This window comes from Pristiophorus japonicus, chromosome 1 (genome assembly GCF_044704955.1).
Source record: "Pristiophorus japonicus isolate sPriJap1 chromosome 1, sPriJap1.hap1, whole genome shotgun sequence".
Lineage (NCBI taxonomy): Eukaryota > Metazoa > Chordata > Chondrichthyes > Pristiophoridae > Pristiophorus > Pristiophorus japonicus.
In genome coordinates, this window is record NC_091977.1 from 46,098,365 (window position 1) to 46,113,438 (window position 15,074).

At 44.6% G+C, this 15,074-nt stretch overlaps 1 protein-coding gene across 1 annotated transcript in view; it reads right to left on the reverse strand.

Annotated features, from left to right (window-relative positions):
- Positions 1-15,074, reverse strand: part of LOC139263234 (ufm1-specific protease 2-like) — a 237,647-nt gene that overhangs the window by 101,507 nt on the left and 121,066 nt on the right. Inside the window, exon 9 of the mRNA XM_070878994.1 lies at positions 12,739-12,857. Within this exon, the coding sequence (XP_070735095.1) occupies positions 12,739-12,857 (119 nt within the window). The remainder of the gene's footprint in view (positions 1-12,738; positions 12,858-15,074) is intronic.

Here is a 15,074-nt window from a genome sequence, read left to right on the forward strand (position 1 = left end):
CGTGTGGTGGCCCGGTATCGACTCTGACTTAGAGTCCTGTGTACGGCAATGCAGCTTTTTGTGCTCAGTTGAGCAATGTGCCCAGAGAGGCACCACTAAGTTTGTGATCCTGGCCCTCCAGACCATGGTCGAGGATCCATGTCGACTATGCGGGCCCGTTACTCGGTAAAATATTCCTGGTGGTGGTGGATGCTTTTTCAAAATGGATTGAATGTGAAATAATGTCGGGAAGCACCGCCACCATCACCATTGAAAGCCCGAGGGCCATGTTTGCCACCCACGGCCTGCCTGACATACTGGTCAGTGACAACGGGCCATGTTTCACCAGTGCCGAATTTAAAGAATTCATGACACGCAATGTGATCAAACATGTCACCTCGGCCCCGTTTAAACCAGCCTCCAATGGGCAGGCAGAGCGGGCAGTATAAACAATCAAACAGAGCCTTAAACGAGTCACAGAAGGCTCACTCCAAACCCGCCTGACCCGAGTACTGCTCAGCTACCGCACAAGACCCCACTCGCTCACAGGGGTGCCCCCAGCCGAGCTACTCATGAAAAGGACACTTAAAACCAGACTCTCGTTGGTTCACCCCAACCTGCATGATCAGGTAGCGAGCAGGCGGCAGCACCAAAATGTAAACGATGGTCGTGCCACTGTGTCATGGGAAATTGGTCTGAATGATCCTATGTATGTGCAAAACTATGGACATGGTCCCAAGTGAATCGCGGGTACCGTGATAGCTAAAGAAGGGAGTAGGGTGTTTGTAGTCAAACTAGACAATGGACAAATTTGCAAAAAGCACCTGGACCAAATGAGGCTGCGGTTCACAGACTGCCCTGAACAATAAAGGATGATATCAGGGCAGTTGTGAGAGACGATATTGACTCGAATGAACAAAATGTTGAATCATTGTGGGTGGAGATTGGAGATAGTAAGGGGAAAAAGTCACTGGAGGGTGTAGTTTATAGGCCCCCAAATAATAACTTCACGGTGAGGCGGGCAATAATCAAGGGAATAATGGAGGCATGTGAAAAAGGAACGGCAGTAGTCATGGGGGATTTTAACCTACATGTCGATTGGTCAAATCAAATCGCACGGGATAGCCTGGAGGAGGAATTCATAGAATGCATACGGGATTGTTTCTTAGAACAGTATGTTACAGAACCTACAAGGGAGCAAGCTATCTTAGACCTGGTCCTGTGTAATGAGACAGGAAAAATAAACAATCTCCAAGTAAAAGATCCTCTCGGAATGAGTGATCACAGTATGGTTGAATTTGTAATACAGATTGAGGGTGAGGAAGTTGTGTCAGAAATGAGCGTACTATGCTGAAACAAAGGGGACTCCAGTGGGATGAGGGCAGAATTGGCTAAAGTAGACTGGAAACACAGACTAAACGGTGGCACAACTGAGGAACAGTGGAGGTCTTTTAAGGAGCTCTTTCATAGTACGCAACAAAAATATATTCCAGTGAAAAAGAAGGGCGGTAAGAGAAGGGATAACCAGCCGTGGATAACCAAGGTAATAAAGGAGAGTATCAAATTAAAGACCAATGCTTATAAGGTGGCCAAGGTTAGTGGGAAACTGGAAGATTGGGAAAATTTTAAACAACAGCAAAGAATGACTAAAAAAGCAATAAAGAAAGGAAAGATAGACCATGAAGGTAAACTTGCGCAAAACATAAAAACAGATAGTAAAAGCTTTTACAGATATACAAAACGGAAAAGAGTGACTAAAGTAAATGTTGGTCCCTTAGAAGATGAGAAGGGGGATTTAATAATGGGAAATGTGGAAATGGCTGAGACCTTAAACAATTATTTTGCTTCGGTCTTCACAGTGAAAGACAAAAAAATCATGCCAAATATTGCTGGTCACAGGAATGTGGGAAGGGAGGACCTTGAGATAATCACTATCACTAGAGGGGTAGTGCTGGACAGGCTAATGGGACTGAAGGTAGACAAGTCCACTGGTCCTGATGAAATGCATCCCAGGGTATTAAAAGAGATGGCGGAAGTTATAGCAGATGCATTCGTTATAATCTACCAAAATTCTCTGGACTCTGGGGAGGTACCAGCGGATTGGAAAGCAGCTAATGTAACGCCTCTGTTTAAAAAAGGGGGCAGACAAAAGGCAGGTAACTATAGGCCGGTTAGTTTAACATCTGTAGTGGGGAAAATGCTTGAAGCTATCATGAAGGAAGAAATAACGGGACATCTAGATAGGAATAGTGCAATCAAGCAGACACAGCATGGATTCATGAAGGGGAAATCATGTTTAACTAATTTACTGGAATTCTTTGAGGATATAACGAGCATGGTGGATAGAGGTGTACCGATGGATGTGGTGTATTTAGATTTCCAAAAGGCATTCGATAAGGTGCCACACAAAAGGTTACTGCAAAAGATAGAGGTACGCGGAGTCAGAGGAAATGTATTAGCATGGATAGAGAATTGGCTGGCGAACAGAAAGCAGAGAGTCGGGATAAATGGGTCCTTTTTGGGTTGGAAATCGGTGGTTAGTGGTGTGCCACAGGGATCGCTGCTGGGACCACAACTGTTTACAATATACATAGATGACCTGGAAGAGGGGACAGAGTGTAGTGTAACAAAATTTTCAGATGACACAAAGATTAGTGGGAAAGCGGGTTGTGTAGAGGACACAGAGAGGCTGCAAAGAGATTTGGATAGGTTAAGCTGTGGATATCTGAACGGAATATATGGAATTAAGGACAGTAAAGTAAACGGGATATATGAAAATGTATAAGCAATGGAAGAATAGCTGGGAGAATGTCAGATTGCAAATAGTGCAACATCAGCATAGCTAACAGTCTGTCTCAAGGTTTCAAGTCACTAATCCAGCCAATAATATATAATTGTAACATGAAATACATCTGCAGAATTGCAAGGTCTCAGTAAATAGTCACACCATTAGATTGAAACATTTAGAGGCAATACTTGAGCTTTCAAGAAGAACATCTCATATAGATTGACTAATGAGTGGCTGAGTTAGACTGTCAATCCATTTGTATTTTGTTATCTGATTTCAAAACTGTATAACTGTTAACGCTTTACGATGTAACTTCAGCTATCCGTAGGGAGTGTGTACGCTCTATCCAGAGAGTATATCTTCTGTCTGATAGGTCTTACTGGCCGGTAATAAAGATTGCTTTGTTCAAAGCACAAGAGGTATTCGACTCAGTAATTTTACTGAACCAGATTGAAGTAAAAGAATCCAGGAATTAACATTTGGTGTCAGAAGTGGGATCTCAACGGACGACTGCCGAAAACTTGCGAATTAAGAGCCAGACTAGCCTTGGACGAGATGAGGGGAAAGTGGCACTGGAGTGAGTATGATTTCAATACTGCTCCAGTTTCCCCCGGTTTCAAAAGTCTGAGGAAAGTTTAGCCACTCGCTGGTTCTCAGGTAGTGTCTGAACGAGATCCAGGACAATCTGGTGAATACCTTTCAAACTTAGAATAGGGATAGAGATAGGGAAATTGCGCGATGACGCAAACCAAGCGGCGACTTGGAAAGATAGTTAGAGCTAGATAGGGATAGATGATCAATCATGGATCCAAAAAAAATTAATAGGAAAGAAAAGAGACTCTTGTGAATGTCTGTTTAAATGAGAAATGCTTCTGTGACTTTTACTGTAAAAAAAAGCCGGGGAGTTGTGGTTTGTTTTATCTCAAACAGAATGAAAGTTTGTTTTAACCCTTCGTAGTGTTGTCCTGTATGTGGGAAGTTTAAGAGTGTGAACCTTATTGAATTACGTATATTCGGATGATAAGTTGCGGAGCCAGGAAATGCCCAAAGGATAGATTTGTTAAAAAAGAAAAAATTACATGGTCCCGGTGGTTTAAAAAAAAAGAAAAACTTGTTGAAAGTAAACATTCAGAGAAGGCACAGCAAAACAACTGAGAGGGATTCAAAAGGATTAAAAAAAAAATTATATTAAATAACACGACCTTGAGGCTGGAACAATTGAGATAACGAAAAGCAGTCCACAGCCTACGTGCCAGACTTCTCTCTAGTTATAAAAAAAAGTAACGTACTAAATAGGTGCTGAAAGAAAAAAAATGTTCTGAGATTTTAAATTATGAAAAATATAAAATCACTCCTGTCCAATTGGCAGAAAAACTCCATTAAATTAGGGCTTTCATTGACTGATTGAATTTAAACTGCGCAGTAACGCGAAAGGATAGGGAAATTTGGAGACTAAAAGAAATTAATTGAGGCTCATAAGAAATCAAAATTAGAAAATTAGGCTCACAGGGAATAAAATGGGGATTTAAATAGAGGATAGGTGTTCAACTCAGGTACGACGAAGGGACCTTGAATATCACTTGGCCCGTCTAGGCTCTGATTGAATTTAAAAAAAAAAACCCCACAGCAACTCGGAAGGTAGGGCCGAAGCGAACGCGCAGTGATGTAAACGCGCAGTGAAGCGAACGCGCAGTGACGTCAACGCGCAGTGACGTAGACGCGCGGTGACGTAAATGCGCAGTGACGCCGACGCGTAGTGACGCAGAGGCGCAGCAACGCGAATCGCGAAAGTCAGTGCTAATGGCAGTAAGTCTGTAAGTCTTAAAGTGTTTAGAGTTTTAAGTAAAGTTTTAAGTATTGAAATCACGCGGCGGCGCGAACCGCGCGGCGACGCGGGTAAGTGTTAGAAGTCTTTGTCTATTTTGTAAATCACGCGGCGACGCGAACCACGCGGCGACGCGGGTAAGTGTTAGAAGTCCTTGTTTATCTTTTAAAGTTTAAAGTATCTTAACTCGCGCGGCGACGCGAGCCACGGGTCGACGCGGATTGCGCGGCGACGTGAACTGCGAGGCAACGCGGATTGCGCGGCGACGTGAACTGTGAGGCGACGTGGTAGTTTAGTATTGAAATCGCGCGGCGACGCGAACCGCGCGGCGACACGGGTAAGTGTTAGCATTAGTAAAGTTTGGTTATTTGGAGTTAGTTAAAGTCCGTGTTAGTTCTGTAAAGTCTGTGTCTATTTTTTAAGTTTGTTTAAATTGCATGACGACACGAACGCGTAGCGACACAGTAATACGAGGGGCAGTGTGAAAATGGGTAATCAGTTAGATAAAACCACGGATGCGGATAGTCCGCTACAAAAGCTATGTGAGGAATTCCCTGAAAGAGCTGAAGACTTTAGAAAATTATCAGGAGCCCTGAACAAATTATTAGGGGATGACCAGTGGCCTCTAGGTGACACTAGAAGCGTAGAGGTTAAAAAAAAAAGCACAGGGATTAATTTGGAGAAGGGGACGAGGAAAAGGGGATAAAAAAATTTAATTGCAACCTGGCGACATTATTGTCAGAAATTAAAAGATGCATCACTTCTATCGAGTTGGCAAACAAATGCTATTAAATTAGGACTTGCATTGACAGAGGGAACACATGTTAAAACTGTAGACGTCTTAAAAAAAAAGAATGAATGTGCGCACGAGAAACTTGCTAAGAGATCCTCTGGGACCTCTGAGAAAGGTATTGATCAACTACAAGTTAAAATGGCTGGCTTTGTGTTAACCGAGGCTGATGATGAAATTGATGAGTGGCCACTGACTCAGCGCCCAACGGCGCCTCCCGCACCCCCTGGCCTCTTGCTCCAGTCCTCTTCCCAACACCCTCCACCTAACACTCCGGTAAAAAGAGTTAGGAACAACCACATATCACCAAAGCAACAAACCCAAACGGACTCCTCATCCTCTGATAGCGATTCGGATCCCCAGTTCACAGGCAATATAGCCGAAAGGACCAGATCTCACACTCGAAAGGGCAGAACTATATCTCAACATCACAAACAGTCCCGTAAATCTTCTAGTCAACCTACCAGTCCAAGTTGTGAAAGACATAGCAAACACCCCCGCCGATCGAGACGCAGAACTGTCAAGCAGTCAGACAGCTCTGAAACATCCTCTGGCCTAGAAATGATTTCCAAGATCCCAAAGTCCCGACACCAATTCCCTGTCAGACCAATGCCAAACCCTGATGCACAACAAGCTGCAGACCACCTCTCTATAGATGTCTGTGATCTTCAAACAACTATTTGATTGCTCACGCTATCCGGACAGATGGAAAGGGCAGTTAGATATTATTGGCAGAAAAAGAAAGGGGAGGGGGGAGGTGCGCCCCCAACCCGGGTCAAGACTAAATACGTGACTAGAAAGGAAGAGCCATCTCGGGAGGAAGGATCAATAGAACCGTAGTGTGGCATACAGGATTGGATGGATAAGCAAGGATACGGTTATACTAAACAACCAAACGGCCCGAGCCCTGCTAATAAACCTCCCTATTGTCCCCGGCATGGTATGGGAAGAGGCCGGGACTGGGTAAGAGGAATTGACTGTTTTAATTGTGGGCAGGAAGGACATTGGAATAAAAATTGCCCCTACCGTCAGCATGGAAAAGGAAGAGGAGGAAGAGGAGGGGGGCAAGGGGGGAGAGGAGGATCTTACACTAACTTCTCCCAGAACAACCCCTTTGGTCAATTGTCCCCCGATTGACTACGCAGCTTGATTGTGCAGGGATCCTCCCCGGACGACGAACCCATTCTGAATGAGTGGCAACCCTTTTTGATAGATACGGGAGCCTTCATGTCTTCTGTACAATCAAAGCTTAAACTCCCTGCTTCTACTGAAACACAGGAACTTTCAGGATTCCTGGGACAAATCTCGACATTCCCAGTGTCAGAACCGGTTAAAAGGAAGAATCGGTGGAACATCGAGTTGTTATCACAACCAATCTGGACTGTAACTTGATGGCTAGAGACCTCCTTTGCAAATTCCAGTTGCATTTGGAGTATGGAGATTATTGTAAAACAGGAAACCCTTAAGCGGCAGTATTATACCACTAGAACCCCTCAGTGGTGGTCTCTGGACCTGCCGCAGGCACCCTATCACGTGACCCTAGCATACGATCCCAGTGGAAAGAATCAGGACCTGCAGAACTTTTATCAGAATCACGAAGGGGAAGTGAAGGGAATTCTATTAAGGGCTAGAGTGACTGGACTGGAAAGAGAGGCAGACTTTGTGGAAGTGGATAAGAATCTGTGGAAACAGCCCCTAACAATGGCACCGCATATTGCTCGTGAAGTATTAGCCCCTCACCATGCTAAAGATTTGGGAGTTATGGTATGCAAGGCCATAGATGAGGCTGACCCTACCAGCCGGGATGTGCAAATTGTAAAACATGGCCGAACAGTCCAATTTCATGGGGACCCCGAGAAGGTCTTAACGACTCTACAGCATCATACTGGCTCCGGCATACCTGACTATGTGGATCCTCATGTGTGGGCAGAGAACCCCTCCCAAGTGGGTTATACTCCCATTGATCCGATTGAGATCTCAGTGCAGGGCAATCCGACAGAACCCACTGAAATCACAGGCAATCCTAAACTGACTTTTTGGCACTATACTGCAATTAATCCGGCCTGTTTTCTTACTGAGCCACCCCAAGATGAGGAAGAACCCAGTCATGATTGTTTATGTATGTTGACGGAAGTACTTCTATTAATCCAGAAGATACACGAATCTCAGGATACGCCATAGTAAACCAGGAGAATCAGGTCTTGGAATTCTGCTCAACAATTCGCCCTCACCCAAGCCTGTATCTTGGCCAAAGATCTCAAAGTCAATATCTATACCGACTCTAGGTATGCCTTTGGGGTGGCGCATGATTTCGGACAATTATGGAAAAATAGGGGATTCCTAACCTCACAGGGGAATGAGATATCTCAAACAGCTAGTATCTGATTTGTTGCAAGCCCTCATGTTCCCCAAACGCATTGCCATTGTCAAATGTACCGCCCAACCTACCGGAAATTCTCTGGTTGATATAGGGAATCGTTGTCCTGACCAAGAGGCCAAACAGGCCTCTCGTGACCAACAGATGGTAGTGCCCAAAATTATGAGTCAGACTAAAAATCCTGCGAAGGATAAGTTAGCCTCGGAAAAACCAATGCCAACCATCCAAGATGTTATAAAAGCACAGGAGGACGCTCCTGAAAAAGATAAACTGTTGTGGAAATATTATGTATGTACTTATGACAATGTTTCTAAACTCTGGACCACTCCCGCGGAACAGACTTGCATGTCTGACGAGTTGGCCTCATGGGTTATAGAATGTCTGCATTTTGCTACTCATTGTGGAGCAAGGACCACGAGTGACACACTTTTGGCTACTTGGTGGCACCCTAAACTCCAGGCGCTCACCCAGAACATCAGTAGTCGTTGCCTGGTTGGCCAGCAACATAATCCAGGGAAGGGAGTCCCCTGTGATTGGGGTAAAACGCCCCTACCCGAAGGTCCCTTTGAGACATTTCAGTTGGACTACATTGAGTTGCAAAAAGTTCAGTGTTACAGATATGTGTTAGTAATAGTAGATGTGTTTAGCAGATGGATTGAAGCCTACCCTAACCTGGACAATAAGACTCAGACTGTTGTTAAGGTGTTAATGAGGGAAATTGTTCCTAGATATGAGATCTCAGCTAGACTGATGACCACCTATGTTCTTTCTCTGACTCAGGCTCTGCGACTAGTTCACAACCAGGTTCAAGATGCTCACCTCGACCTCCCAGTTTTACCCGAATTGTCCCTCGTGGCACCAGGGAAGTATGGATTCGGAAGGGATTAGAGCCACAATAGGAGGGGCCTTTTTAGGTGTCACTCACTACCCCCACTGCAGCCAAGGTTGAGGGGAAAAGTGCCTGGGTTCACCTGCACCACTGCAAGCTCATCACCATTTAAACAAATTTTGCTGGTTAGTCTAATTCCTGTTTCTGTTCCAGATCTCCTCCTCCCTATAGCTGAACAAGGCAGTTGAAGGAGGATCAGTTTGAACTCTTACCTGTCAGACAGCCAAATACACTGACGGAGACCTGAAGGGAAACGTGAAAACAGAACTCTTTTTATCAGCTAAATAATTGGACTATTTATAAGATGAGACTGTGTCTGTATGCTACTGTCTGCATAATAGTGTTGATATATGATAGTTTTGGTGCACGGGAAGGAAGACAAAGGCGAGAGCTCCATGTAAATACCTTTTTGTATATGTCTTACGTTTATGCGGAAAAAGGGCACTTCACTAGATGCTGGGTGTGTTCACATATCCCTATACATTCTAAAGGGGGAATTCCTTTGCGCACCGTTCCCCTGACCCTAACTGAGACTGTTAGATGGATTCAAAGAAACGATATTGGAACAGGTAGCTAACCGCACTGCTGAGGCTCTGGAGGGCATCACAGCTGAAATGCTAGCGATAAGGACCGTAGCATTACAAAACCGAATGGCCCTCGATTACCTGTTAGCTGAGAAAGGGGGAACGTGTGCCCTGATAGGATCTGAATGTTGCACTTACATTCCTGATAGTTCAGAAAACATAGCCCACCTTGCCGATCACATAAGGAGGGAGGTGAAGAAGTTATCCACACCAGCAAAGGAACTTAGCAGGTTTGATTGGTTTCTGGGTGGATCTTGGAGATCCTATCTAATACATGGGGCAATTGTTCTCATCGTAATAATAATTACCTGCTGTTTGATTGTTGGTTGCCTTAACCTCTGCTGTAAAGCAATGACAAGGTTAGCAGACCCTCTTGTGGTCAAGGGTTCCCGGGTTATGATCCAACAAACTAGAGAACTACTCAACAATGCAATACTCATAGAATGATCCTAAATGTTATCATAGAATGATAAAAGGGGGGATGTGGATATCTGAACGGAATATATGGAATTAAGGACAGTAAAGTAAACGGGATATATGAAAATGTATAAGCCATGGAAGAATAGCTGGGAGAATGTCAGATTGCAAATAGTGCAACATCAGCATAGCTAACAGTCTGTCTCAAGGTTTCAAGTCACTAATTCTGCCAATAATATATAATTGTAACATGAAATACATCTGCAGAATTGCAAGGTCTCAGTAAATAGTCACACCATTAGATTGAAACATTTAGAGGCAATACTTGAGCTTTCAAGAAGAACATCTCATATAGATTGACTAATGAGTGGCTGAGTTAGACTGTCAATCCATTTGTATTTTGTTATCTGATTTCAAAACTGTATAACTGTTAACGCTTTACGATGTAACTTCACCTATCCGTAGGGAGTGTGTACGCTCTATCCAGAGAGTATATCTTCTGTCTGATAGGTCTTACTGGCCGGTAATAAAGATTGCTTTGTTCAAAGCACAAGAGGTATTCGACTCAGTAATTTTACTGAACCAGATTGAAGTAAAAGAATCCAGGAATTAACAAAGCGAATGGGCTAAGGTTTGGCAAATGGAATACAATGTCGGAAAGTGTGAGGTCATCCACCTTGGGAAAAAAAACAGTAAAAGGGAATATTATTTGAATGGGGAGAAATTACAACATGCTGAGGTGCAGAGGGACCTGGGGGTCCTTGTGCATGAATCCCAAAAAGTTAGTTTGCAGGTACAGCAGGTAATCAGGAAGGGGAATGGAATGTTGGCCTTCATTCCGAGAGGGATGGAGTACAAAAGCAGGGAGGTCCTGCTGCAACTGTACAGGGTATTGGTGAGGCCGCACCTGGAGTACAGAGTGCAGTTTTGGTCACCTTACTTAAGGAAGGATATACTGGCTTTGGAGCGGGTACAGAAGGAATTTCTTCTCCCAGAGGGTTGTGAATCTGTGGAATTCTCTGCCCAAGGAAGCAGTTGAGGCTAGCTCATTGAATGTATTCAAGTCACAGATAGATAGATTCACTAGGCTGATTCCGGAGATGAGGGGGTTACCTTATGATGATAGATTGAGTAGACTGGGTCTTTACTCGTTGGAGTTCAGAAGGATGAGGGGTGATCTTATAGAAACATTTAAAATAATGAAAGGGATAGACAAGATAGAGGCAGAGAGGTTGTTTCCACTGGTAGGGGAAACTAGAACTAGGGGGCACAGCCTCAAAATATGGGGGAGCCAATTTAAAACCGAGTTGAGAAAGAATTTCTTCTCCCAGAGGGTTGTGAATCTGTGGAATTCTCTGCCCAAGGAAGCAGTTGAGGCTAGCTCATTGAATGTATTCAAGTCACAGATAGATAGATTTTTAACCAATAAGGGAATTAAGGGTTACGGGGAGCGGGCGGGTAAGTGGAGCTGAGTCCACGGCCAGATCAGCCATGATCTTGTTGAATGGCGGAGCAGGCTCGAGGGGCTAGGTGACCTACTCCTGTTCCTAATTCTTATGTTCTTATGTTCTAACCCACAGCAGACACCACCTTTTTCGAACCCACAACACACATCCAAAGGATCAACGACACCACGCCGGACCAGGAAATCAAACCCATCATGCCCAACAGCTCAGCAAGGCCAGGCTCACCCAGAAGCCCTGCAGGGCCAACAACACGCCAGCCCAGCGCGGGCACAGCCAACACACCAGAACAGACATTTGTACCGAGGCGCTCCACCAAGGAAAGAAAGGCTTCCGACCGCCTCACCTTGTAAATAGTTTTCGCTTTGACTTTGGGGGACGGGGAGTGATGTTGTGTCTCTGTAAAGCATGTACTCCCATGTTCCGCCACCAGGGAGCGCATCCCTTGGGAAGACTGTATATAAACCGGCCCCTAAGGCCTGTTCCTCACTCTGGAGTGTCTTAATAAAGACTGAGGTCACTGTTACTTTAACCTCCCTGTGTGCAGTCTCGTCTGTGTTAGGAACACAACAGTAACTTCTATGATTTTGTAATAAACCCAGGGAAAATGAAGGGGTACTTAAAGTGGAGCACAAATCTTTTCTCTGTAGTTTACAATAGATATGTATTCATAACATGTAACTATGCACTACAATCTTCAACTGTTTCTAGTCGTTTGCACTCTGGGGGCCAAAATTGCCCCTTGAGTTGCACCGTTCCTTTTGGTGTAACTTGATTTTTCTGGTGTATCTTTTTAGTTGCATTTAATTGGCGCCAGTGTATGTGAGTTAGTTAGGTTTTTTGTTAGGTCAGTTTTTTTTTCAAAAGGGGGCATTCCCAGCCACTTATATCATTTATGCCAATTTGACCAGAAAAAAGTTGTACTAAACTAACTTGGGGCAGCGTATGTGTCCACTTTTGTCCGTACAGAAAGACCTTACTTACAATTAAGGAATTGGCGCAAGTAACTACATTTAAAACCCCACGAAGCACCAAACAAAGCACAAATGTAATAATCAATTAATTAACAAATAAAATAGAAGGAACCCTGCACCTAAAGCATCAAGACCAAAGTAAGAAGCAATCAATAAATAAAAAATAAAAAAATAGAAGGAACCCTGCCCCTTAAGCGCCAAAATCAATCAGTAGATAACAAATAATAAATAGAACTCCTACCTTAGGGAACACAGCGGGCTGCCGATGAGGGAGCCCATTTGGCCAGGGCTAGGGACGGCGTGCATCGGCCCCTCCCACACAGCCTGCAGCGCGCATTTGCAGAAACGGCCTGCCAGGAGCTATTGCACATGCGCGCAGACTCTAGAGCGCATGTGCAGAGGTCCCGGCATGTTTTCAACGCCGGGACCTGGCTCCGCCCCCAATCCATTGGGCCACGCTGCGCCATGATGGAGGAGAGGCTGGGGAGCGGCCAAAGTACGGAGATCTTTTTTCGGTGCGCTTGGAGGCGGACAAAAGCGGCGCACCTCAGGTGAGGGCACCAGAAAAAAAGGTTAGGGAAATTTGTGTCCTATATTACAGCGAAAGATGAACCAAAACGTAATTTATAATGATCTTGTATGTTTCGCTTACTGGATATTCATGGAGGCGGTTGAAATCCCCAAAGAAGTTAATACTTCCGAGAATGTAACAGATCCAAACCAATCTAGTGTCACCACACCTTCGCTGGTTTTATCAAGGCTTGTCAACATCTGAAAACGCAAAAGATAAGTAGCTTACAAAATAGCAATTCTTGCAAAGGACATAATAAAATGAGCAGAAAACATGCATTATTTGTTCATGGCTTGAACTTTCTTTCTTCCTTTACAAAATAGTTATCAACTAGACTGTTAAAGACACACAGTTCTTATTTTTTAACTTGTAGATCAGGGATGTCAATCTCAATTTTTATGGTGGGCCTGATGCGACATCCTGGTACTTAGCGTGGGCCACATTCAGCAGAACTTATATGGACACACTGGGATAGAAATTGATACTTTGCCTGTTTTTATGGGTAAAACTGGTTCAATGTTTACCAATTTCTGGGCATAAGATCTTACACCTTATCTGTGCCAGAGGTATGGCTGCCGCCATGGTTCCCCTCGCTGCTTCTAGGCATCCTTGGCGGTCACCTAAAATCCGCACCGGATCAATTTAAACATACAAAGAATGGTCATGGGACTCATACAATTATAGAATTGTTTCAGCACAGTAGGTGGGCATTCGGCCCATCGAGCCCATGCCAGTCCTCTGCAAGAGCACTTCAGCTAGTCCCCTTTCTCCATAGCCCTGCACCTTTCTTTCCTTCAGATACTTACCCAATTCCCTTTTGAAAGTTATTATTAAATTTGCCTCCATCACCTTTTCAGGCAGTGCATTCCAGATCCCAACCACTCGCTGCGTAAACAAGTTTTTCCTCATGTTATCTTTGGATCTTCTGCCGATCATATTAAATCTGTGTCCTCTGGTTCTCGATCCTTCTGCCAGTGGGAACAGTTTATCTCTATCTACTCTGTTCAGACCCCTCATGATTCTGAACACCTCTCTCAAATCTCCTCTCAATCTTCTCTGCACCAAGGAGAACAATCTCAGCCTCTCCAGTCTATACATGTAACAGAGGTTCCTCATCCCTCATTCTTGTAAATCTTTTCTGTAACCTCTCTAAAGCCTTCACATCCTTCCTAAAGTGTGGTGCCCACAATTGGACACAATAATCCAGTTGTGGCCGTACCAGTGTTTTTATGTTTCTATGTTTTGCCCCGGAGGGGCAGCAATGGTAGCGGTGAGCTCTTCTGGGTGGGTGGTCAGCTTCCAGCGCCCCGTCGGGATTTTCGGGGCCGATTTTGGCGGGGCGCCGAGCATTACCGCCCAGAAGAGGCGAGCCAGTGTGAAACGCCCCCTGTTGCGACACCGTTTCGTTTTTTGACTGCCGCCCGACCTGTACGCCCTGCTGTGACCGTCTGTGAAAATGGGCGGTCTGACCTGTAGTGGCCGCAGAGGGGTAAGTAATGTCCACCTCAGGTAAGTGTGATTGTTTTTTCTTTTTTTTTGAGATTTATGTTTTGGTGGCATAGGCTATGTATTGGGAATGTTTTTGCTGGATTTTTTTCAAGTTTTTTTCTCCCCAGGGCTCCCTTAGAGCACTCCCAGGCCAGCTGTTTAGCTTGGGATTTTCGCTCAGTTGGCCTACCGCTCCAAGAGAGGTGTGCAACGCCACCCTTAGCGCTCCGCTCCACACTCAGGGCCCAGCTGCCCAATGTTGCTGACTGAGGTGCAAATTGTTCCCGGGCGCAAACTTTACTGCCCCACCACCAGTACTGCTCCGAAATGAGCAAAGCCGAAAATCCAGCCGAAGGTATGTATAAAGCTCAGGATCCCATATGCTTTTTTAACTGCTTTCTCAACTTGTCTTGCCACCTTCAATGATGTGTGCGCATATACCCCCAGGTCTCTCTGTTCCTGCATCCACTTTAGAATTGTAATATTTAGTTTATATTGCCTCTCCTCGTTCTTCCTACCAAAATGTATCTAGTCGTTTGCACAAAAAGAAGCAAGGGAGGAAATTGTGGATGCTCTGACCATCATTTCCAATCCTCCCTGGCTACATGAGTGGTGCCAGAGGATTGGAGAACTGCTAACGTTGTACCATTGTTTAAAAAGGGAGGAAGGGATAAACTGAGTAATTATAGGCCAGTTAGTTTTACCTCGATGGTGGGCAAATTATTGGAATCAATTGTGAGGGACAGTATAAACCTTCATTTAGAAAGACACAGATTAATCAAGGACAGTCAGCATGGATTTGTTAAGGGAAGATAGTGTCTGACGAACTTGATTCAATTTTTTGAGGAGGGAACAAGGCGGGCCGATGAAGGTAGTGCATTTGATTTTAGCAAGGTTTATGACAAGGTCCCACATGGTACGTTGATCAA